The 25,937-nt window shown below is 45.6% G+C and overlaps 1 protein-coding gene across 11 annotated transcripts in view; it reads left to right on the top strand.

Moving 5' to 3' along the window:
* The window catches only part of St6galnac3 (ST6 N-acetylgalactosaminide alpha-2,6-sialyltransferase 3), a 594,849-nt gene that overhangs the window by 44,608 nt on the left and 524,304 nt on the right, over positions 1–25,937 (top strand). For 7 of the 11 annotated variants that reach the window (XM_031375908.1, XM_031375913.1, XM_031375912.1 and 4 more), the window contains exon 1: positions 9,617–9,696. The exons of 1 other annotated variant lie outside the window; for it this stretch is intronic. Coding sequence is in view for 2 of the 10 variants with exons in the window: in XM_031375906.1 (XP_031231766.1) it covers positions 9,679–9,696 (18 nt within the window). In the remaining 8 variants the exon portion in view is untranslated. Of the gene's footprint in view, positions 1–9,576; positions 9,697–25,937 lie in introns of those variants that run through there. 3 more of the 11 variants (XM_031375906.1, XM_031375907.1, XM_031375905.1) reach the window with 3 other exon arrangements.

Below are 25,937 nucleotides of genomic sequence, written 5' to 3'. Positions count from 1 at the left end.
CAAATGGAGTCAGATGTGGGTAGCTATTTTACAGTGTAAGCTGATGAAAAAGAATAAAACAGATATTTGTCTAATGCTGTTCAGCTCTCATACTTGTTCTAGATATTGCTGAGCTCACCACTTGCAGGGGAGAATGAATTTGAGTTAGAACACACTATTATTTAGTGTGTAACATCTTAGTTCTTAATTATAAAAGTGTCAATAAAAGCTGCAAGTTCAGTAAATGTTTAATGCTTTTGAAAATCTAGGTCTCTTCATCTATCACACAAAATAGATTTTATATTCAAGATTCTATTCATTTTACTTTAATGAAAATAAAATGTGGACAGGTGAATGGAGAGATCACAGCTTAAGTCACGGAGTGGTCTTTGTTTTTAAACTGGGATGAGGATCAGATAAACTCAATGTGCTGTACTGATAAAAGCATGCCAAGGGGGTGGGGAGATAGCTCAGGTTATGAGCCCTTACTGCTCTTCCAGAGTCCAATTCCCAACACACATGCTGCAACACATTTCTACAACCATCTGCAATGCCAGTGTTAGGGAATGCTCAGCCTCACTGGCACCTGCATACGTGTGCCTATAACCTCACACAGACACAGACACACACATGTATGTGCCCATAACCTCACACAGACACAGACACACACACACACACACACACACACACACACACACACACACATGTTCCCATAGCCCCCACATAGACATACATGCACAGGTGTGCCCATAGCCCCACACAAACACACAAACACAGACACACACATGTATGTGCCCATAACCCCCCCTCCACAGACACACACACAGACACACACAGACACACACACGTTCCCATAGCCCCCACATAGACATGCATGCACAGGTGTACCTATAGCCTCACACAGACACACAAACACACACACACAGACACATACACAGACACAGACACACACACACACACACATGTATGTGCCCACAACTCCACACAGACACACATGAAAACACAGGAAATAAAGCTGCAGCCACTCAAAAGAAAGCACAGCAGATTTCTCAATTAAGTGAGAAGACCACAGCAGGTAGATACAGCCCATGCTTGTCAGAAATAGGAACTGAACCAGCTCACCTCCCAGAAGATAATCTGACACCGACCTTCCAGAGGCTATCCCTGATGGCAGCACAGTGTGTAACCTGCAGAATACCTCACTCTGAAACCTTCAGCAGCATACAGAATCATGGTATTATGATCCCCTTTTTAGTTCTGGGGTTTATGTATGCTAGCATCTCGTCTCTAGGCATTCCTTGTTCTCTCGCCAAGCCTGAATGAATCAGACTGACGTTTACCGAACATATAAGGAACACTATTTCCTTGCTGTGACCCAGAGAGCTGAAGAATGCAAAATATTAATAATAAAAAATTTTTTAAATATCTCACAAAGTTTGCAATCTGTTTGAGGAAGTAAGGCCACAAACTGAAAATAAAATACACAGAAAATGGATCATTACCCACAGGCATGCTAGCCGACATGATGTGATTAATTAATTGTTAAAAGAATTCTAGAAACACTGATGGAGAGACGTGAAGAAGGAGAGAGTCTCTATTGAATGGACATCAGTGGCCAAATGGAAGATGCTCTGACCCCCAGAGGATGGTGAGCTAGACAGGAGCACAGACCCAAGGAGAACAGGAAAGCCATGGTCCACAGGCCAAGGCTAGGCCTGCAGATTGCTTTTGTGCACTCTAAGACTTAAGGTTAGGTTGAACATTTTTAAAGTGAGAAGAAAAAAAAAAAACCTAAAGGAGACTATTCTGTAACACAGGAGAATGTTGTGGATGGACACTTCAGCGTGCTTAAATTTAGCTTGGTTGGCCCACAGCCATCAGCCATTTGTTTATGTCTTCAACTTCTTTCCTGTAGCAATGGCAGAGCCGAGGAGTTGTGACAGAGACCAAATGGCTCGCAGAGTCTAATATTTACTGTCTGGCTTTTTCCTGGGAAGGCTTGCCAATCCCCGATGTAAGAGAATAATGGGAAGAGTGGTGGAAAGGAATGTGGTGGGCATGCCAGTTTGCCATACTTGGGACATAAAGGAAGCCACTGAAGGTTTTGAACATAGGAACCAACTTTCAGTAACAAAGCTTACGAAATGGGCTTCACTGAGCACCTCCCTTCCTGGCCTCTAATTCTATCAGGGAACTGTACGTCCTAACTCTTTGGATTGGTGATATTCCTGTGCCTTTCCTAGAAGCAGCACAGAACCTCACATAAAATCTGACAGTCGAAGGTGAATCCCCAGACACGAAGAATTACCAAAATCTTTGTCCTTTCCAGAGGGCTTGTAACACCAAGCCATTCTAGAAAAATAATATTCTAGAATAATAGAATAGACACAAATTGCAGGATTAGCTCAGCAATGGGACCCTCTCCTGCAGGTGGCTCCATCAGACCCACCATGAATGCATTTTAAATATTAAATTTCCCCCATAATATTTTCAGGAAAGCACGTTGCAGGGAGCATGTTCCCAAGAGGAGAAATCTAAGAGCAGTGTAGCCTCAGCAGTCTCCACACTGGGGAGCATCTCACAGTCAAAGAAAATGTCTTCAGGAAACTTGGTGAGAAAGTAACAGGCTTGGGCATTATGGGGCTTTGAAGAAATCCAATACAAACCAAACTGAAATGACAAGCCAGGGCTGTCAGCCATATTTACTTTGAATTGATTATATTTAAAAAAGAATCCAGCCGGGCGGTGGTGGCGCACGCCTTTAATCCTAGCACTTGGGAGGCAGAGGCAGGCGGATTTCCAAGTTCGAGGCCAGACTGGTCTACAGAGTGAGTACCAGGACAGCCGGGGCTACAGAGAGAAACCCTGTCTCAAAAAAAAAAAAAAAAAAAAAAAAAAAAGAATCCTAGGGAGAAATTCTTCAAGAAAACCAAATCTGGATAAAGGCTGCATTCATTTTTTCTGTGTAATGAAAATTAGGTAGAGAGTATTCATTCTAGTCTTTTATCTTTTAATACGAAGCAGATTTCTTTTCTCCCTAATTAGTTCACGTGAAAATATTTTTTGATTTTGTCATTTGAGAAGAGATGAGATGGATTGTTGAGCAGGGTAGAGTGAGGGCTGGAGAGATGGCTCAGAAGTTAAGAGCATTCGCCGCTCATACAGAGGGACTTGAATTCAGTTCCCAGCACCCACATGGTGGCTCAAACCCACCTGTAATTGCAGTTTGGGGGCACCTCTTCTGACCTCTGTGGACACTGCACACACATGGTACAAATGCACACATGCAAGCATGACACATTACACATATGAAATAAAAATAAATACTAGTATATTATCATGAACAGGTGGCTTAAAGATTCAGCCACATGTCCTTGGGCACATGTCTACACATAACCACATGTCTGAATATAGGCATAGAGGAAGCACCTGCTTTCAAATGTGAAAAGGTAAGAGTGAGGTGGTTTCTAGAAAAAGCCATTTCCTATGCTGACCTGGAAGAAAAGAGAATGATTTTCTCATAACACCTCCTAATGAATCTTCCAGTCAGCCCTGATGGAAGTATGATTTATGTAGTGGACGACAAGGAGAATTTTATTATATCTGAAATTCATTTAGCATCTTTACATGGGAAAGTTTGAGACCAATTAAAACCTTAATAAATGACTCTGTTGAATATAAATATGTTAAATTAATGTGTGTGCAGGGTGAAATTGGAAAAGCTATGAGAGTCTGCCTTTTAATTCTATCAGGGAACTGTATGTCATAACTCTGAGAACTACTTGGTAATGGAGCTGTTTATAATGAAACAAAAATTAATTTAAATGGCAAAATTTAGCTCAAGATTTCTGATACCTCATGAGTCCTAGGGTGTGCTGATATCTCCCTGGTGACAGGGCAGGTTGAGCTAAAAGATGGAACGATAGAAGCCAAGAAAATACTAGAGACTCCAGGCTCTCATCCCAAAGGGAAGTTGGCCCCTTGGAGAAGTTGAATAAAGAAAGGGAGTCTTTGGTGGGAGGCCATTTTTGTGGGAAGGAGGTCTGAACAGGCTAGCTGTGTGTGGGGTGAGCTGGTTAGCTTTTTCTGTCAACTTGACACGAGGTTGAATAAGTCAATTGAGGAATTGTCTCCATTGTATATTGGCCTGTAGCCAACTGTGTAGGGCATTTTCTTGATCAGTGATTGATTTGGGAAGACCTAGTCCTCTGTGGGTGGTGCTACATCTGGGCCAGGTTTAATAAGAAGGCAAGCTGAACATTCCAGGAGGAGCCAGCCAGTAGGCAGCATTCCTCCATGGCCTCTGATTCAGTTCCTATCTCCAGGTTTCCTGCCTTGGGTACCTGTACCAATGATGTTACTCAATGGCAGGCCATTACAGGGAAGTGTAAGCAAAATAAACTCTTTCTTCCCTAAGTTGTTTGTGATCATGGTGTTGATCACAGCAAAATAAAGCCTAGTGCAGGGTATGCCCAGATGGGGCATGCAGGGCCATTAGTAATGTATTTCCCAAGGGTTGGAGGTTGAGAATGCAGGATGATGCCTCTGATCTGCACATGGCTATTAGAATCTCTTCACTCCCGTACCCACTGAAGGCTTTGCATCTTCTAGAGACTCTCTTGGGCATCTGTGGTGGTCACCTCAGGTGGCTCTCCTGAGTTTCTGTGGTAGTTACTGTGACAAAAACAACTGTGAGAAAAAGCAATTTAGGGAAGAGAGGGTTCATTCTGACACACGGTTTGAGAGTAGAGTCCATTGTGTGGGGGGAAGCAAGGTAGCACCTGGTCACACTGGAGCCATAATCAAGCAGAAATGAGCCCTGGAAGCCAAACCTACCTTTCCATTTACACCTCCTCTGGAAGGAACCCTATCCTATGGGACAGCCCTGCCCCAACTCACGGTAGCTCTTCCCTCTTAGGTTAAACTTTTCTGGACATTCCCTATAGATCACAGATTCTCAACCTTTCACAGGTGTCACCTAAGACCACAGGAAACATATTTGCATTATGACTCATAACAGTAGCAAAATGACAGTTACAGAGTAGCAATAAAACAATCTTATGGTTGGGGGTCACTATAACATGAGGAACTTTATTAAAGGGTCATATCATCAGAAAGACTGAGAACCACTGCTTCAGACAGACGTGTGTATTCACTGTGATTTCAAATCCAGCCAAGTTGACAACGAAGGTTATTTGTCCCAGTATCTTAGAAGGCGTAGACACTAGTCCATGGTTTTCTTACCAGCAAACCCACCATGATATTGTAAATCCCAGGAGTTCTGAGTTCCCCACACAATGGCCAGTTGATTGTGGTACTGTAAGATGGCTGAATTCTAAGCTCAATGCCCTGTCCCCATTGTGCTGGAGGGGCAAGTGGGGTAGAATATCTGACTGCAGGGGGTTTTTGTTTTCTTTTCATTTTGGAAACAGGTGCTTTTGGATTAAATTACATAACTTAAGAAGTTCGAGAATCAGATTATACCTATAGACTAGCCTAAACTATTCTTGTTGTTTGGCCCAGTTTAAAACAAAAATATCCTAGCTACATTTTCCTACCTACCCACCTCCTACGAATCTGGCTATACCTCCAATTCCCTGGCAGATTGAGAACCTGTCTTTATTTCTAACCAAAAGCTTTTCTACATAGTCCTTCCAAAGCAGCAGTTGCTAATCTTATTTTATAAAATTCTGGACTAGATTTATCCCAGCATTTCTTGCTTTTGACTTTAATAAGTGAACCAATACATCTTGCTATACTTTGTCATGACCTATGAATGTTGATAAAAACTTAACATTTGGGGGCTGGGAATATGGTGTAGTTAGTCAAATGCATGCTATGCAAAGACAAGGACCCGTGCTTGGAACCCCAGACCCACATAAAAAGCCAGGCATGGTGGTCTCTGCCTGTACCCCAACTCTGGGAAAATAGTGGCAAGCGTTGCTGGAACTTGCTGGCCAGATGACCTTATTGAATTGGTGAGAGATCTTGCATCATAAAATAAGGTGGTTCTCAACCTGTGTGGGTTGCGACCCTACTTGGGGTTGCATATCAGATATCCTGCATATCAGATTGTAGCTGTCCAGCAGCCACAGAGAACTGGGTACCTGAAAGGGAGGTTGGAAATGTAAAAGGACAGGCGGGCGAGAGCAGGATGAAGCCAAGACAAAGCTTTCTGATCAAGGCTCAACGTTTAATTTTCAGCTCTGCGTTTATATAGGGAAAACCCACAGACCCATCCTTTTGTTTCAGCTGGATTATGTTGCAAAGTAAGCGGAGCAGGAGGTCTGCTCAGGCAGGAAACTGCAGCCCTGGCAAGGGGGAGCACTTCTACCTAGGTCAGAAGACTCCACCCTAGGTGGGCTAGGTCAGAGGAGGCAAACAATTAAGGCCTGCTTAGCCTACTCAAGACTGGAGGAAGGGCACACCAGATATTTGAAAAATTACAGTTATGAAGTAGTAGAGAAATAATCTTGCGATTGGGGGTTGCCACACCAACCATGAATTGTTTTAAAGGGTGGTAGTGTTAGGAAGTGTTGAGAACCACTGATGTAAAATGATCAAAAAGACACTTAACATCAGCATGTATGCACACATGAGCATGTACACTCATGTACATACACACAGAGAAAAGAACCACTTTGGAAAGCATGGATGTGGGTGGTTGGCTGTTCAGTTGAGAAAGCCATGTCAGGGTAGGTGGGTGGAAAACCCTCATCAAGTCCTTAGCAATCATGTGTGTTAACTCTTCAGCAGCAACATTCTTCTGAGACCCCAAGGATGAGCAGAGTCACTCTCTATTCCAGCTGTGATCTTTCTATCTTCAGTGCAAAGTTCAGTTCTTTAAACAGCTTTTCATCTTTTAAAAGTGGTCATTGTGCAGGGAATTGAGGTGAATGAACACATAGACTGTTATTAAAAGATTAGAGAGAGGCCAAGAGGCTTGGTTAACTTCACCAAGCAAGGAAGTACTCATCAGTTTTCTTCATCAGCATCCCCTGGTCCTTCCCAAGTATAGTGCACATTTTTTGGAGAGAGAGAGAAAGAGAGGAAGAGAGAGAGAGAGAGAGAGAGAGAGAGAGAGAGAGAGAGAGAGAGAGGAAGAAGAAGAACAAGAACAAGAAGAAGAGGAAGAAGAAGAGGAAGAGGAAGAGAGGAAGGGAGGGGGTTTCTCAAACCATCTTTATCTCCTCCACCCCCTCCTCTGTTTTCTCCTCTTTTTTTCCTCCTCTCCCTCCTCTTCCTCCTCTACTTCTTCTTGGAAAAAGATACGTTTTTATATTTGAGATTATAATTACAAAATTTATCTTTTCTCTTTCCTCCCTCCACACCTTCCTATATACCTCTCTGTTCTTCAAATTCATGACCTCTTTTTAAAACCTAATTGTTATTACATGCATATATGTATATACACATATTCCTGAATATAACCTGTTCAGTCTATACAATGGTACCATGTGTATATGTTGATCTTTCTTCATTGTTAGTAGCTTGCTCCCTGGTGGGGAAGGCCTTTACTGTGTCATGTGTCTCTCATCTTTTCTTCTTTACTATGATTTAGGAGCTTTCCCTGATATCACAGACCATAAAAACTGACATGAATGAGTGAATGAATGAGTGAATGAATGAGTGAATGAATGAGTGAATGAATGAATGGGTGAATGAATGAATGAATGTGGGGTCTAGGAAATAATGCGGTGCACAAGGCACTTGTCCCCAAGCCTGACAACCCAAGTTCAGCCTCTGGACCACTTGGTAGAAGTTGTTCTCTGGCCTCCACATCTACCTGGTGACATGAGTCTCCTGCTGTGAAGAAATGAACAGGTCTGCTGAGGTTTCCTGGGCTGCTGTCCCACTTAGCGTTACTACTACTGTGATGGGACACCATGACCAAAGCAACTTGGGGATAGGGCAGGAACCTGGGGGCAGGAGCTGAGGCAGATACCATGGAGGGGCAGGGGTGTTGCTTACTAGCTTGCTCTTCATGGCTTGCGCAGTCTGCTTTCTTATAGAACCCAGGACCACCAGTCCAGGGTGGTCCCACCTACAATGGGCCGGCCCTCCCACATCAACCACTAAATAAGAAAATGCCCTACAGGTTTGCCTACAGCCTGATCTTATGGAGTCATTTTCTTTCAGTTGAGTATCCTATCTCTCCAGCCATTCTAGCTTGTGTCAAGTTGACATGAAACTAACCAGTACACCTGTTAAGACCATTTGTTAAAGCTGCAGTTTAAAGTATGCGAACTTTATCAAAATGTACTTATAAAATACTGTGCCTTAAAGGCATGGGGAGGGATGGGAGGAATCCGCAACAGAGCAGAGTGCAGTTGCCCTGGAGACAGACAGAGCTGGCCTGGGAGCAGGCAGTTTGAACAGGGGTCTAGTCTCTTCAGCATTTTCCTGTGATTCCTCCTGTTGAATGACCTCGGCAACAACATGCCAATGCCCATGAACAATTTCTGTCTGTTGGTGTGTGAGTCATCTCATGACCCTCAGTCACTCTCAGAGCACATGCTTTTCCTGATGCTGTGCAGACAAGCTAATCTGCCGAGGGAGATTACTTTAAGGTAGATGTTTAAAGACTTCCATGACTACTGGGGGGAATTTGTGCATCTACAGACTTTTCCTCCCTCTGGGCATGACTTCTCCTTGTAGAAATGATTGTTCTCTTAGGACTGGTTTGGGAGGCACCCTTTCCCTATTGTCTGTCACACACAGCGTCCACTAAGGACCTAGAAAGGACCAGGTTCCTCTTTGCCCATGCCACCTCTTGGGTAAATCTGGCACAGTGCTCTTTAACACATGAAAGTTCAGGGTGGATGGTTGGAAAGGACCTTTCTAGATGTCTGGACTTAAGAGGAAAGCTAATATGTCACTTGGTTGTTGAAATTTTAACTGAGTTCTCTAAATTCTAAGATTGTAGCAGCGAGTAGCAAAGTCTTGTGTATCATACCCTCTAAGTACTTGTACACACATGAGCATTACCTTTATACATTGTGTCTTTACGTATATAGGCATTTTACGAACTTGCAACAGGATGCAACAGTCACAGCTGCATATGTTTATGTGCCCATATACTGCACATGTTGTGCACAATGCCACATTATGTGAAGATTATGGCTTCTTTTTTGAAGACCAAGAGGGTACAATCTTTCAGCATCTCTAGTTGTTTGTGTTTTCAGATTGACAGACAATCAATCATAACAACAGAAGCACACCACAGAATTCTGCAGTGCCAAAGGTTAGCCCCTGGCCCTCCCAGCTGCTTTCGAAGAATCCTGTGATGGGCCCCATGCCTGCATTGGAATGATGCCAAACAAAGCTAACTTTTTTGGAAAGTGGCACATCTGTGGGTTCTCCGATGGACGAGTGCAGCTGGAAGGGCCACCTTCTGTCCTCAGGTTAAGCAGATCTGGGTCTGCTGCAAGCCGGGCTTTGTATACCTCCATCTACAGAAGGGTTTGGGGGAAAAAAGGACTAAGTAGTAACAGTCGTGGAGTAGCAAGCAGTTGCGGGCTGCACGGAGGGCACGTGACTAGGGGCGGGGCCTCGTGTGGCGCCAGCCAGTGGCGGGGCTCGGGGGTGGGGCCTGAGCGCGCAGCTCCGGCGGCCCGGCTCGCTCTGCGGGAATGTGGGCTGGAGTGGTCCAGCTGCGGGGCCGAGGTGCAGCGAGCCACAGGGTCGATCCATAGCGCCATGGCCTGCATCCTCAAGGTAACCGCTCGGCTGTGGGCCGCATACGAGCTCCGCCTGCTGGGTGCGCAGAGGCGTGGAGCCCGCCGCGGTCCCGCCGCATCCTCAGCCCGCCCGTCTCTTCCTGGCGTCGGCTTCCTTTTTGTTCCTTTGGCCAAGGCATCTGGGTGGGAGACTATGCAATGTGCGTTGGGCACAGACTCCTTGCCTGCCCTGCTGCCGGCTGGCTCCTGCCTGGAAGGAGCTGGGCAGGGAGCGCGCAGCGGCCGGCGTGCCGAATGATGGGTATAGCAGGCGGAGCAGAGGGTGCTCCCAGCTTTGGGTCAGGGCAGCCCGCGGCCTGTGGGGGGCCACGGGCTGAAAAGGAGTGGCCCAGCATGGGTGAGGGGCACAGTGTTTGAGAAGGGGAGGAGAGGATGCGGAGAGCTTGCAGAAACCTTTACTCCTGGGAACACATAAACTTCTGGGTCTACAGGTAGCCCTGTAGGGATGAGTTTTCCGAGGAACTAGCTCCAGGTGCCATGACTTCAGTTGGAAAAGTTCATTAGATGGAAATAGGTAGAACCTTGGACTTCCTTAGGCTCACATGCGAACAGACAACACCTACTCAGAGTCCAGCCCGGTTTAACTGAGTTCTTTCAAGTCCTGCTTCATTCCACGTTCTTAGTGCCTGCCTTAGCCACAGGCTTGAAGACTTTGGGTGGACCTACTTGGTGAGGACCTTCCTAGGGAAGACTTGCTCCCAACTCACTGGGAAAGTTCGCTCCCCATTCCGTTCTGGTTTTTATTTACTGCCGTTGTCCAGCTGACCAGCTTGACTTCATGGATCCAAACATGAGCAGCATGAAGGTTTTCCATCCCTGAGAGAAAACAAAGGTGTTTGGTTTCCAGCCCGGAGAAGGTGCTGTGTGATCAGGGGCAACACGTGCGGAGACCAGTCCTGTGCGTTGTAGCACTTGATATAGTCTTGGGCAACTGTTGTTAATTGTTCCAATCACCCTTCCCCAGCCTGTAGAGAGGCAGCAGACATCTACTGTGACTTTTCTGAACTTTACGTTTGTTTTGGAACACTTTCCAGGATGTGGCCAAAGGTGACAAAGTCAGGAGGAAATAATCCATTGATATCACAGATTGCAACTCAAACTCACAGGAACTGGAACTAGGGCAGGGCATCATCCCTATTTATTTGCATCATTTGCTAAAAGGAAATTGAGGCATCTGGCATTTACTGTTGTTGTCATGTCTTTCTCTATTGGTTTTCCCCTATCCTGTGTCTTCTGTCTTTGTGTGTGTGTGTATCTGGTGTGGTGCTCATGACTGAATCTTTACAAATGCCAAGCGCGTGTCTGGTCACAGGGCTATATCCCCAGGTCCCTCGAGGCACCTTTAGTGCTGATCCAAGGGCACACAGAGATCTCAGACAATGCTGTACATGTCGTCCCTCACATGGAGGGCCTGCTAGGAGCCCTTCTGTATTTACCTTCAAACCCTAACCATGAATGAAGAAAAATAAAGCTTACACATACTCATCTGAATTCTGGTTCTGCCTCCTGTGCGGCCTTGGACAAGTTACACTTCTCGGAATACTAATTCCTTCAACATAAGATCAAAATAGTCACACATACGTTGTCAGGTTGCTACGGAGATGACTGAGTAGGGACCAGAAGGACTTAGGGGTACAGGTGTGTAATGTCTCTGCTTAACCCTTGCTTTCCTGATGTTTAGTGATGATGAGTTAGCTATGCCATCCTGAACCCTCAATCTTTCCATAGGATATAACTTTGATTCCCTCATAAGCCCTGAAGGACCACTGTGCTTGTTGGCAACTCCCCTTTAAAGGGAAAGAGTCTCAAATGCCTTAAACTCAAAGTTAAGGACAGAGTGAAGCTGGATTCTGAGCACCGCCCCCCCCCCCACATCTTCACACTTTAAAACTGTTCCAGGGGTAACTCCCAGAGTCCTATGCCCTTCAATCTCTGCCACCTATGAGCAATGAGGTGCATTTAAATGTTTTTCTTTTACTCTTTTAGTGGTAACTTTGACCGTGCAACAAAATGTTGTGGTCTGTAAATGTATTGGGTCACATTCATGGCCAGATCACATTCATGGCCATTTTGGGCTACCAGTAGCCTGCTGGGTGCAGGCTGGACCTCCTTGGTCTTAGATGTCCCTGAGGAGCCTGGTAACCTGTGCTGCCTTTAAAAAGCTACACTTGGTAGAGTGAGGAGCTTCCAAACAGGAAGAACACATTCTGTACAAGCTCGGCCTTTGGATTCGATTTTGGCCCTCTTCTTCCAAAGTATAGAGAAATATGTGTAATTATTAAAACTGATTTTAACAGTGTTGTAGCAAACAGAAAATGATAGACTACTTGTTGTTTTTAATAAAATATTTTTCTGCAGTACCCTGAACCTAGTTGGGTATTGGAAACAGCCTGGCCCGATGATCAAACCTTCAAGGGGCAGATTAGTAGGGGAAGAGCATATGTAGTGTATGTATTTTGTCTGATGTTCATGGTCTTCTGTGTATGTCTGCATATATAAATGTCTTCTTGTGTATGTATGCATGTGTGTGACATATATAGAAAAATTATTCATACATCCATATAACACACATATAATTTATATCTTCCTTGTGTATGTGTGCCTGTATTTGTGTTTATGAAATGCTCAAAGAAAGAGTGCTCTGGATAATTTTTTGTGAACTTGACACAAGCCAGGGTATCTCACTTGGGCCTCCCTTGAGAAGAAGCCTCCACGAGATTGACCTCTAGGCAACTCTGTGAGGCATTTTCTCATTTGGTAATTAATGTGGAAGGGCTTATTCCGTCGTAGATGGTGCTACCTTTAGGCAGATGATCATAGTTGGTAGAAGAAAGCAGGCCATGGGTGAGCGGCCATGGGTGAGCAGGCAGAAAGCAGTGTTCTCCAGTGACCTCTTTAGTTCCTATGTCCAGGCTCTTGCCTTGAATGCTTTGCTCTGACATCAGTGATGGACTAGAAACTATAAAATGAAATCCTTTCTTTCCTCCTTAAGTTGCTTTTGGTCACAGTGTTTTATCACAGCACTAGAAAGAAAACTAAGGTAAGGGGTTATTAGGTCTGAGGGTTAATATCCATTTTACCAAAGAGTCATATATTATGAAGATGCGATAAGACAAGAAAGGGGCTTGGGCTATATGTCCCCAGTACCAGGAAATGACAGGGGAAGCCATGGGAAATGAGTTTTGTGTGGGCATATTTATCTGGGTCTTGACCCTATAATGATAAGAATGTTCTATTCCTGGCATGAGGAAGCCATGCTTTCCAAATGAGTGATTTGCAGTAGAATATTGCTGACCTTACTTTGTGAAGAGTAAAATAGCCAGGGGTTTTGAAAGGCATGGCCAAGCATTGAAGTTTACTGTAACAGACCCTGCCAGGGCACAGCCAAGGCCACTGCTACTGACCGTCAGAGCTGAATAGGATCTGTCACGAGGGAGCTTGTGTTTTAGAAGCATAACAATTGTGGGCAAAGACTTTCTTATCCAAGGCGATTGTGTCATCCTTCCTACCTAGGAGGACACCACTGTGTTCTCATGGCCGCCTCTACAAGAGCGGGAGTCTCTAAGAGGAGAAGCTGAGACCCGGCAGCCGATGATGAGCTGTTAGGAACACCGAGATTTTTCTGTGGAGATACTGTGCATGCTGGGGTCCCATCTGGCCCTGAGTGGAACCCATTCTTCTCATAGAGCTGGATTCTTAAGTCGCTTACATTGTAGAATCCATATGCCTGTTTCACACTGCAAGGGCAAGAAACAGACACGTGCAGTTTAATTCTGTCTCTACCACTTACTGATTGAACCAAAGAAAGTTATTTTTTAATTTTTAATTTATTACTGCCCCAGTTTCCAAAATGCGGGTGACCCTGCATCTCTGAAAAGGCCATTGTAAGGGGAAGTGAGAATATCTGTGTGCTTGTTTTTCCGCAGGAAACATCATCCTCAGTCTAGTGGGCCCGTTACCTGCCCTCATTAGGCCGCTCTTCTGCATCACCCTGATAGACAGCGAGCCCTCAATTCTATAGCCACTGCTTTCCCAGAGTGAGGTCTCCAGGCTCTCTACTAAATTCCCTGCCTTCAGCTTCTCCAGCCTCTAAAGAGAGAGATCAGAGAGGATCCTGTGAGGTATTCAAGTCTTTAAAATTTACTAGACATGAAAAGTAGCCACTTGAATTTGTAATTATTAGTGAAGTTAAGCTTTACATTTCTAGTAAACACTTATCTTTCTGGTGTTACAGAAACTTCATAGTTTTATGTAACAAAAACGATTTCTATTTTCTTCTCTGATTTCTTCTGGTGGTGAGCAAATGCTCTTTGGGCACACTGTTTCATACGCTTGTGATGTGTAACACATCTTTGTGGAGCTGCATGGAGTTCCGCGTCCACTGCTGGTATGGATAGCAGGCGATCTGTGGCCATGGATATTTGGAAGTTATTTCTGACTTGGAGATCCTGGTTTTTCCCTGTTAATCAAACTTACGAGCATAAGCTAGGTACTAAGCACACCCCAGATGCAGTTCTAAGCTCCTTTTGCTTTCCTCTACAATTATATGTCCTTATGAATGTATCTAGTTGATAAGAAATTGTGTAGTTGGGATGCAAAGTTACAAACTTACTATCTTCTCAAGTAGACTTCTCTCCCTCCACCCTGGATGGAATGCTTCTCCACACTGCTTCAGTTTTAATTTGGGAGAAACTCTGAGCTGTCCTCTGAACTCTTGTTCTCACCCCAGAGCCTTGTATTTGGCCTGTGTTTGAGTGAGCCTATTTTCTTGGGAGCTCTTTACAGTTTTCCATTTTCTTCATTGCCCTACAGAGCAGAGCTAAGGTGCAGTGCCCACAAGCCCGTTGGGGCTTTAGGTCTTCTCTTTGCTCTGCGAGCCCCAGGTGATAACCAGGCTTAGCAGGCCACATTCATTCAGAATCTGGTTCCTGACCCTGTGTCTCTCCACTGCTCACCCACTCTTGGCCTCCACACACTCACTGAACCTCAACTCTGAGCAGCTTGGGGATTATGAGGGTGTTGAGGTCTGGGCCCCAGCTGTGAGACCTAAGCCTTAACTCTGACTTGTGTGTGAAAATAGTCCACAGAGCTTGGAAAAGCGACTTTTTGTGAAGCAGGAACTTAGCTTCTATAAGGTCCTTGTGACCACAGCTATTAGCTTGGGTTGTTTCCATAATGTTTTCTACAGGAAATCCCCTATCTGACCTCTCCATCTACAACATTTCTGCACCAATCATGAGGAGCCCTAGGAAACCCTACTCTATAAGCAAGAAAGACCATTTGTCTGATCCATTTGTGATGGCACTTCTGACCAGGCCAAGCCCAGGCCCTAGAGCTGGAGAGGTGTTTTTGCTGTATGTGTTGGTATACTCTGAGGAATAAGTGTTCTCTGGTGTGAGCATGCCCTGTATACAGTGTGAATGAAAGAGAGGGGGTGGTGGTGGAGGGGGGGAATGTATGTGTGTGTGCTCTGAAGGATGGGGGGATGGATATACACACTCTGTGTGTGAACATGCTGTGTGTGTTGTGGTGTGAGTGTGTGTGTGCACGCTCGCACACACTCTGGGGGATGAATATACATGCTCTGTGTGTGAGCATGCCTTGTGTATGTGTGTGCACTCCAGGGGATGGATACGCATCATGCTCTTTGTGTGAGCATGTCGTGTGTGTGTGTGTGTGTGTGTGTGTGTGTGTGTGTATGTGCACACGTGCGCACTCTGGATATGCATGCTCTAGATGTGAGTATATTCTGAGGATGAGCCTGGCCTGGCCTGGGTGTGAGCATGCCCTGTGTGTATGTTTGGGTGTGTGTGCACGCGCACGTGCACTCTGGGGAATGAATATGTATGCTCTGTGTGTGAGCATGCGCTGTGTATGTGTGTGCACTCTGGGGGATGGATACACATCATGCTCTTTGTGTGAGCATGTGTGTGTGTGTGTGTGTGTGGTGTGTGTGCGCGCGCACACATGCACACTCTGGATATGCATGCTCTGGATGTAAGTATTTTCTGAGGATGAGCCTGGCCTGGCCTGGGAGTAAGTGGCAGGCATAGGCAGTACTCTTTGGATTAGTGTTGACAGTAGCAGTTGGCAGTTTATTGGACAGCTGAGTTGCCCGACTGGAGCTTGACCTAAGAAAAGTGTAATAAATGGAGTCTAGGAAAGCTAAGTAACCTGTTTCAGGTTCCAGAAGTGGCAGAAAGAGGTTGACTCTAGGCCTGAGTGGCTGTTGGAAGTGTCTCTGACCTTTATTGGCAGTAAAGGGATTGACTTCATATACTATCTTCTACCCTAGGTCTACTTGGTGGGGGGACTCTTTGCACATGTTTTTTTTATTGGTGCCTTCCTCAGAGTTGCCTTGTGATTTTGAAAGTAGGGGAGGGCGAAGGGCAGAGAAACTGAGGAGGTAAAGGAGGTAGTAATTCTGTGTCTAAAAGCGAGCAGCCTCTGGACTGGGGCGAGTCAAGCCAACGTCCAGACACATGTGCTAGCAATTTTGAGAGTGGGAAGGAGGGGGTAGAAGCTTGTGGGAGACAGAAGGGGGTGAGAAGGTGGGGGATGTGATTGAAGGAAGAAGTGGGGGAGAGAGAAAGGGGTGGCAGAGAATTAGAGTAACTCAGGCTCTACCCCCCAAGGCTCTGAAGAGAGACCTCAACATTATTTTATTTATAAGTTTATTATATGTATATATGTATTTAATTCTTAAATTTATTTTACATGTGTATTTAAAGAAAAGGTCCAAGAGCTGTGTGACCCTCAGGTTCTTTCACTCCCGTCTGCCGGAGGTAGCATTGGAAAGCCAGTGTGCAACTCTGATGGTGCTGTGGATGCAGGGATGGAGCCAGCTGACACATTGTTACCGAATGCTGATTGCCGCGTTGAACCGGCTTTTTTTTTTTTTTTTTTTTTTTTTTTTGTGGAAGGGCCTTAACTCTGAGGAGAGCCAAAGCCCACTATTGACTTTCAAAGTTATTAAGTCCCCCCAAAAGGAAAACCTGTAGCTGTTGGTATCCACCTGAGGGTGGATACTGGGTAATTTTTTTTGTTTGTTTTTGTTTCCTGGTCTCAGGTAAAGTGCCGAAGGGCCTTTCTCTAAGTGGAAAGAGTAAATGACCAGAATCCCCAAGAGGCCCATTATTCAGGTTGTAGATAACCCAGGCCTGTTACTGTTCAGCCATCCTGTTGTACACTTTTGATGCATGTTCCCACAAATTAGTGCCTCAGTAAGCCAGCGGAGGAGGGAGAGCTGAGTCTAAGGTCCATTGGTTCTGCTTCTCATTAACAGCTCTCCACAGGGTCAGGAGGAAGAGGGCAGGAGGGGAGGATGGATGTGCCCTACCATTGCTGCCTGTCCTGATACAACAGGAGAGCAGGCTACGTCTGAAACCTTGACCCAGGATCTCAAGAGGGTTTACTGAGCAGCAGCCTCTTCATAGGTGACATTCCTCGAGACCTCCTTTAACCCCAGGTCCCATATCTCCAGCCACCATTTTATTTCCTGCATGATGTGGAGGGTAGGCTGACCACATCTGGTTTTTGACAAAGATGGGGGCAGTTAGCCCTTGAAAAAAATTTGCTGGAGAGGGGGCAGAAGAAGTGACATCCTGTTCTTGGAGTCTTTCTAGTGTGGTGTAAAAGCCATGCATGAGCACATTAAACACAAGCCTGCACTCCGTCACCCACTCTTTTGTGACAAGACTTTTCCTGGGCAGATGCAGCACACACATCTCCTCACCCAAGATGGGGATCCCACAACAGACAAACATATAGATGCCACTGAGTTGGTGAGCCAGTGAGTTTTATCAGGGTTTCTTACAGGAGCAGAAATGGCTCAAAGTCAGCTGTATTATCAAAGCCCACCCAGTATGGGTGACAGGTCACAAATCTGGAAACCTGGAGCACACTGCACAGCCTACGGGCAGCTCAGCACATTGGAGACACAGTGTCCTTTCCATGTGCCTCAGTTGCTCAAAACCTCTTCCAGTCAGGCTGCTGAGCTGGTCACTTCTTTAAAGCTTGGCCTGTCTGAGGAGTCTCAGTAGTCATTGTTTCCTCTTGGGGAGGTAGTGATTCTGCTCAGTTTCAGGGACTTCCTGAAGCTATTTGGAATTGTTTACTTTCTGTTTTAATTCTGTTTGTCTTAAGGGACCTCCTTTGAGGATGTAAAATTTCAACCTTGGAGGACACTGCTATACAACACTCACCCACTCAGATTTTAGTATTTGCTCACATTGGGAAACTGAAAACTGTTGAGTGTCAAAGGCTGTTTTATTTCTTGATGAGGATTGTCTTTGATCTGTTTTTAAAACTGGTGGCACATGCCTTTAATCCTAGCACTTGGGAGGCAGAGGCAGGCAGATTTCTGAGTTTGAGGCTAGCCTGTTCTACAGAGTGAGTTCCAGGACAGCCAGGGGATACACAGAGAAACCCTGTCTCAAAACAAAACAAAACAAAAACAAAAACAAAACAAACAAAAAAACAAAACCAAAAACCAAAAACCAAAACAAAAAAACCTGTTTGAATCTTGCTATGAGGAGGTCAAGATTGCCCAGGACATGGAAGTGAAGTATGAGCTGGGAATGGGAATCTGGGATCAAAGCCTGGTCACATGTCACTGTAGATTTAAGAGCTGGAATTCCCAGATGACTGTTCAGAGGCTGATCTTTGGGGGACAAGTTGGGTTTGAATTTGTATCAGGCAGGGCAGTGGTTATTGAGGTTTTGTTTGGTGTAAGTATGACAGCAACAATGTCTCTAAAGAAGGAGAAGTGAGTCTCGGGCGTTGAGTCAGGCATTCGGGCACCTCTTTAGTGTTTGAGTGACAGGAGGAACTCGGGGTACAGTTATAGCTCTTCTGCCTCCGGGCCTAGTGTGTTGTGAGGAACAGCACGATTGCGGTGTGCTTCTGTGTGTCAGAGCAGCCTGTGAGAAACCATGCAGCCCGCAGGGACCTTACTTCTCGCCTCTCTCTCCCCTCTCTCCCGTCTCTCCCCTTTCTCCTCCCTCTTCTCTCCTCTCCTCTTTGCCTTCTGCCTTTTTCATTTTCTCTGCCCCTTCCCCGTCTTACTGTCAGACAACTACGGGACACGTTGGTAAACAAGTAAGGAGTTTTATTGGGGTTACTCACAGGAACATGGATGAGGGCTTACACTCTTTCACTGTGCAGCCTCAAGGTAATGATCCTCCTGCCTCAGCCTTAGTGCTGAGGTTACAAGCCATGCCTAATACCACCTACACATTTCCTAAGATCTATGCTAGAAATTAAAAAAAAAAAGGCACATAGAGAATTCGTTTTATTTAACCAAAACTATCAAAACCAACTTTAATATATGACCAGTATGTAATTATTAATGAAATGTTGTGTTGCTTTTGCGTATTCCAAATTCAGTGTATATATTTCAATTGTAGTATAACTCAATTCAGTGGCTAAATTTTTCTTAGATATTTTTGACCTGTATTTAATGGTTTAAAGAAGTAGATTTCATTTGCTTTCCAATAACTGGATGAAGCCCCTTGTTTTTGATTATAAATTGATTACTATGAAATGGACTAAACAGTGTAGTTTCTTAGTTGGACCTGCCAGGTTCAATGCCCAATAACCACACCTGGTGACTGACTACTCCTTTGGTCAACACACTCCCCATCAGGAGAGAGTCTGCAGGACTCAGACAATGAGTGTAGTGCAAGGGACTCTGAAAAGATGCCCCTCATATCAGAACCAAGGCTGTGGTACATAAACTGGCCAGATTCTTAGGAAGGAAAGGAAGGTGGGGTATGCGCAAGTCATGAGTGCCTGACCCGGGGACACTTCTGAACCTTTGAGCGGCCCTTGAAATCTCATCTGAGTTTCTCCATGAACTGATCCAAATCCTTCCCAGATGTTGTGCAGCTGTGAATTCTCCCCGGGGTCTGCTGCTCTGTGGGGTGTGCAAGCTAGCTGTTTGGTCTCAGTATGGTGGTGTGAGTTCCTGAGGGCTTTGAGGTCAGAGGCAGAATTTATACACTTTGATTTGTTTCGTTGCTCCAGGAGGCTGTAGCACATAAAGGAAGAACTTGGATGTACAGGATAAGCCGTGCCCTCTTTGGGAGTTCCCTTGTGTATTTGCATGCACACACATTCAGCTCTATCTCAGAGATCCATGTACTGTGGTGTGCACAGCACGTTTGTTCATGTGCATGTGGCTGCTTCATGTCTACCTTTGCAGCCTCACCCTGCCCTACATCAGCTTTTTCACAGTTTGAAGAACTACATCGGAATGTTCACAGTTTTTCAAGAGTGACCATGTAGCAGGGACAGTTTGTACCATTTGCTGAGCCTTATCTAGTGTCTGTGCCAGGCAGTCTTTGGGATCCTTCCAGATGTTTATCTTACAGAAAACTGTCAAGTGGATGGCATTTGCTTTCACTGCATAGATGGGAGACTCTGGTTCACAGAGCTTAATGTGAACTAATGTAAGCCTACTAGGCCAGGGCATGCAGGTCTTGAGTTCCTTTAAGAATGACTTCTGTATTAATAAGTAGCTTTTAAAAATCAGAAGGGCAATAATAAGATTTCATGACACGAAAAATTATGTGATATTCCCATTTGGTGTCTTAAACCAGCTGTCTTAGAACATTGCTACAGTCTCTCTGTATCATCTGCTTCATGTCTGTCTGTCCCATCCACTGCAGGTCAGTGGCAGAGATGAGCAGAGACAGGACACTATCATCCACAACACCAGGGACGCTGTGGATCTGATTACAGATAAACTTTACAGAAGGCTCTCTTTTGAGTTGCCTTCACTTCTTTTAGCACTGCGAGTCAAACCAAGGGCTTTGTGGTTCTCCCTCATTAGATCAGCCCTTGCAAAGGGAATGTTGTTGACATTTACTGCACAAGCACTGCAGAGGGAGTGGGACTGAAGCTTAGCAATGAAGTAACTATTCGGCCTCATTTACGGGGTCTGGAACTCACAGCCAAAGCACAGGACCTGAGGTCTGCAGACCACAGTGCTTTCCAGTGGGACCATCAGGACAACACAGAGGGCTTAGGACTTGATAGGCCAAGACCATCCCACAATTTCTCATTCTTTCTGTGTAGTAGAGCTTGATAACTTGGAGTTCTGATGTTGCCCATCTCTGGTGAAACCCCGGGGTACTGATGTTGTCTGTATTTGATTAGCTCACTCTGGGGATACTGATGTCCATTTCTGGTGAGCCCTGGGGATGCTGATGTTGTCCATCTCTGGTGAGTTCTATGGAGTTCGATGTTGCCGTCTCTGGGCTGTGCTTTGGGTGGTCTTGTCACACTACATCCAGCTCAAGAAGTAGTTGCTAATGTATAATGGCTTCAGAGCAGAGATTTGAATCCACAAATCCTCAAAAGAAAATTGTAATTTACATCCGTTTAGTAATTTAAGTCCAACTTATTCTAAATGTCTTGGCCATGACCAAGTGCCATGACCTTGTGTTGAGCTCTCAGCTGCTGGGGAGCACAGGCCACATGAATGTTGAAAAGCCCATGTATGCTCTTGTGTCCAGCACGTGGGCCTAGGGTTAGAAGCCACCCTTCTCTGGTTCCTTTCCTCATTCTTTTCAGGAAAACCAGTCTGTGGTGACTCTAAGCCATGGGGTTTTGTTTCAGCGGGGTACATGTCAACTCCCTCCTTGTCCTGTGCCCTCATTACTCTGCAGTTCTTGGGATAAAAATTAATGCTGTCTTGCTGGAGTTTGCTGTCGTAATTAGGACCTAGTCGGTTTCATATTTAAAAAGATCATTACCTAGGGATTAGGAATAGGAAAAGGCGAAGACTGGCGGAAGATGATAGCTTTGAACTTTCCAAGTCGGTCATTCACAGCCTCATTTGAGATTTTAATAAGTAACAGAAATCCTTGGGAGGTGCTGGGCTGGTCTCTCAGGCTTCCTTTGGTGTAGAGCAAGACCTGGTTAGCTAGACTTTTCTGTCCACTTTCTCCTGCCTCCCGGGCATTCTGTTTCATGGCCCATTTGCTGATGAGCTCCCCTGCACCTCTGGCTCCTGTGCCCTTTCTCAACCCAGGTGTTGCAGGTATCACTAACTCAAGGTTGAAAGGAACATTGTTGCAGTGCTGGGGTAGGGACGGTCTTAGGACTCAGTTAAGAGGTAGATAAGACAGTCTTTCAAAGTCCAAGGGTGTTGACTAGGAAATACGTGCTATTCCCGTGCCTGAAGTGGTTGGTCTTGTGTGCACAGCACTGCCAGATGGCACTTTTCTTCTCACAGCTGTCCCCTGTAGAAGGCTGACTAGGCTCTTCGCTTGCTGTCCCTCTCAGCCCCATTCTCCCCTGGGGTGGGTGGTCCTGCGGCATCACCACCAGCTCTTTCCCTTCCAGCTCTCTCTCCGTTCCTGTGGTTTATGTGGCTTCTTTGTGGCTCTTTGGCTGGTTTGATGCCTATCCAATCCTGCCAGGCTGGATGACCTCCTGAGCAGCCTGGTTGCAGGCCTGATCTGATCTAAGATTTCTACACGTGATGTCTGGCATTTTGGTATCTTGCAGTTTGCCCTTTTCTCTTCCATTTTTGACCAAGGGCATCAAAACTGTTATCAAAAGAAACAGCCTTTACTTTGCATGCTAACCGAAAATAAATTAGTTAAAAAAAGAAATAGCATGCAGAGGTCACCCCTTACCACGGACCGGGATTTCTCGCGGGGTCCCTGTTCCGCGGGACACGGGATTCTGGCCAGGTGGGCACGGGATTCGGCTTTGACAAACAGACTACACACACGGGTGGTGTAAAATCTGAGTGTATTTCTTTTAAAATAACATGAGGCTTTTACAATCATTGCAAAAGAGAAATGAAAAATCTGGCAGCTCAACAGTTGAGGTACCTCTGAGGCTATCTAAAACATACTGGGTCTAAAGCAGCAGCTATCTCCTCTGAACTGGAGCTGTATCCCCCGGGCCCAAGCACTCTGGGCCCGGGGGACTGCGGGCACATGAATCTGAGTCCTAGCCCATCTAAGTTCTAGTGCTAGTCCTGCATGTGAGTCTAAGTCCTTCTTCTTCCAGTCCTAGTGCTAGACTGAAGTCACGTAGGCAAAACGACCCCCACACACCCAGGTCACCTGACTTCTAAAAAGCCAGGTGTAGAGCAGGAGGAAGAGGGGTAGAGCCCTCTCTGTTGAGGTATTCTTATGCTAATTCCTTGGTTCTTGCTAGAGGCAGGCAGAGGAGAATCTCGACCTAACTCTTTCAGCTAATGTCTTAGAGAGAAACCTTACAATTACTCTCTAGTACTTAAAACATTAAACTAGGATAGTTGGAAACATTGGTGAAGGTCAGAAAGCAATGTCCGAATTTTCTCTTGCTAGCTGTAAGAATATGATATCTTGGTGAGTTCCTAGCACACAAGTACGAAGACATATCTGGGCCACCTCTGAGTTTGGGGTGCCAGGCAACAATGCGGAGGCAGGAGGCTGACTTTCCTTGAAGTTTTCACCTCAAATACCGCCATCACGCAGGTGTCCGTGGCAACCCCTTTAGGTTACTCTATTAAGAGCTGACAGTTGAGACTCCCAGTATTTTATTCCATGTGTGCTTTAACACACACATACATGATATTAAAGGGTACATGCATGACTTTTTCCCGCATGGATGAGAGGAGAGAAGAGTGGAGAAGCAGAAGATGAGGCGGCAGCAGCAAGCTCTGTCCTGAGGGAGCATGCTCTCTGGTGGAAGGAATCCCCCTGGCTCACCCACTGGGTGCTTGCATTATCCCCCCTTGGCTCACCCACTGAGTGCTTGCATTATCCCCCTCGGCTCACCTACTGGGTGCTTGCATTATCCCCCTTGGCTCACCCACTGGGTGCTTGCATTATCCCCTTGGCTCACCCACTGGGTGCTTGCATTATCCCCCTTGGCTCACCCACTGAGTGCTTGCATTCTGTTTGGTTTGAGGATTTGTGCTTCTGTAGAAACTTAAGGTAGGCATGGAGTTGAATCCCATGTGGATGAAGACATTGAGGCTAGGGGAGGTCAGCTCTGCCAAGGCAGTTTTACCTGTAAATTAGGAGCTAGGGTTTGAATCCAAAGTAGGAGGTAATTTTGCAAAGTGGGGATAAAGCACACCTGTCACCTCAGCTATTAGAGGCAGAGGCAGGAGAATTGCCGAAAGTGTGAGGCAGCCTGGGTTGCCTGGTGAGTTCTAGGATAATCTGTGCTACATAACAAGACTTTGTTTAAAGGAAGGAAGGGAGGAAGGAAGGGAGGGAGGGAAGGAGAAAGGGAGGGAGAGAGGAAGGGAGGAAGGGAGGAAGGAAGGGAGAAAGGGAGGGAGGAAGGGAGGAAGAGAGGGAGGAAGGGAGGAAGGGAGGAAGGAAGGAAGGGAGGAAGAGAGGGAGGAAGGGAGGAAGGAAGGAAGGGAGGAAGGGAGGAAGGGAGGGAGGAAGGGACAGAGGTAGGAAGCAAGGGAGGAAGGGAGGAAGAGAGGGAGGAAGGGAGGGAGGGAGGGAGGAAGGAAGGGAGGGAGGGAGGGAGGAAGGAAGAGAGGAAGGGAGGGAGGAGGGGAGGGAGGAAGGAAGGAAGAGAGGAAGGAAGGGAGGAAGGAAGGAAAAGAAAAGTAAGAAGGTAGCTTTAAGGTTACAGATACAAGCCTATTTGTAACTTCCTACAACAAAATGATAACATTAACAAGCATCAATAAAGCCTTTCTGACTACTCACTGAGGGTGGTTGTCACATTAAGATATGCATATCAGGACTGGTGAGATGGCTCAGCAGGTAAGAGCAGCGACTGCTCTTCTGAAGGTCGTGAGTTCAAATCCCAGCAACCACATGGTGGCTCACAACCACCCGTAATGAAATCTGATACCCTCTTCTGTGTACTCATTTATAATAATAAATAAAATTAAAAAAAAAAGATATGCATATCATAGATTCTAATGTTCAACTATTAGAAATAAAATGTTTCTAGCTGGACAGTGGTGGCATATGCCTTTAATCCCAGCACTTGGGAAGCAAAGGCAGGCAGACTTCTGAGTTCAAGGCCAGCCTGGTGTACAGAGTGAGTTCCAGGAGAGTCAGGGCTACACAGAAAAACCCTGTCTCGGAAACAACCCCTCCCATCCCCCCCCCAAAAAAAAGAAAGAAAGAAAAAAAACCTGTTTCTGATGACTATTTCACATGTGCAGAGACCAAGCCTTAGAGACACTTGCCTTCTTTGCCCTAAGCACTTGGCCAGGTGGGTGAGAACCAGGAAGGACATAGTGTTTTTAAAGGCTGTGTACAGCTTGTACTGTGTGCAGAAAGGCCAGGCGTTATTTTCAGTTCTTGGAATTGTTATTCAGTAACAATAACAATATTGTTACATTGGTACTGGTATTGGACTTCTATTTTACAGAGAAGGAAACAGACACAGTGGGTAAGGTCACAATGGTGAGACTATAATACACGTGTTTGGCTCTAGGGTCTGAGTATAATACATGTACACATATGCACACATTCTCTGTCTCTGTCTTTCTGTGCGTGTATGTGTATATGTGTGTGTGTGTGTGTGTGTGTGTGTGTGTGTGTCTGTTTCCCTCTCTATCTGTCTCTCTCATTCTCCCACTCTGAAGATTTACCTTCTAGAGTTAGCATCAACTCAAGCTGCTTCAGAGAAGCCGTGAGCGTGCCAGACATTGTTTGATTTTATTTTTAAGGGAGAAAAGGGTTTATCTGGGTTGTGCTTCCATATCATATCACTATTCATCAGCAAAGGAAGTCACACAGGAACTCAAACTGGGCAGAATCTGGCTGCTTTCTAGCTTGGCTCTCGTGGCTTACTCAGCTTACTATCTTCTTCTTCTTCTTCTTCTTCTTCTTCTTCTTCTTCTTCTTCTTCTTCTTCTTCTTCTTCTTCTCCTTCTTCTCTTTCTTCTTCTCCTTCTCCTCCTCCTCTTCCTCCTTCTTCTCCTCCTCTTCCTCCTCCTCCTCTTCTTCTTCCTCTTCCTCCTCCTCCTCTTCTTCTTCCTCCTCTTCCTCCTCCTCCTCTTCTTCTTCCTCCTCCTCCTCTTCTTCTTCTTCTTCTTCTTCTTCTTCTTCTTCTTCTTCTCTTTCTCCTTCTCTTTCTCCTCCTTCTCCTCCTCCTCTCCCTCCTCCTCCTCCTCCTCCTCCTCCTCTTCTTCTTCTTCTTCTTCTTCTCCTTCTTCTCTTTCTCCTTCTTCTCTTTCTCCTCCTTCTTCTCCTCCTCTCCCTCCTCCTCCTCCTCCTCCTCCTCTTC

This window comes from Mastomys coucha, unplaced genomic scaffold (genome assembly GCF_008632895.1).
Source record: "Mastomys coucha isolate ucsf_1 unplaced genomic scaffold, UCSF_Mcou_1 pScaffold16, whole genome shotgun sequence".
Taxonomy (NCBI): domain Eukaryota; kingdom Metazoa; phylum Chordata; class Mammalia; order Rodentia; family Muridae; genus Mastomys; species Mastomys coucha.
Note: the sequence above shows the minus strand (reverse complement) of the source record. Positions and strands in the feature narration are given on the sequence as shown.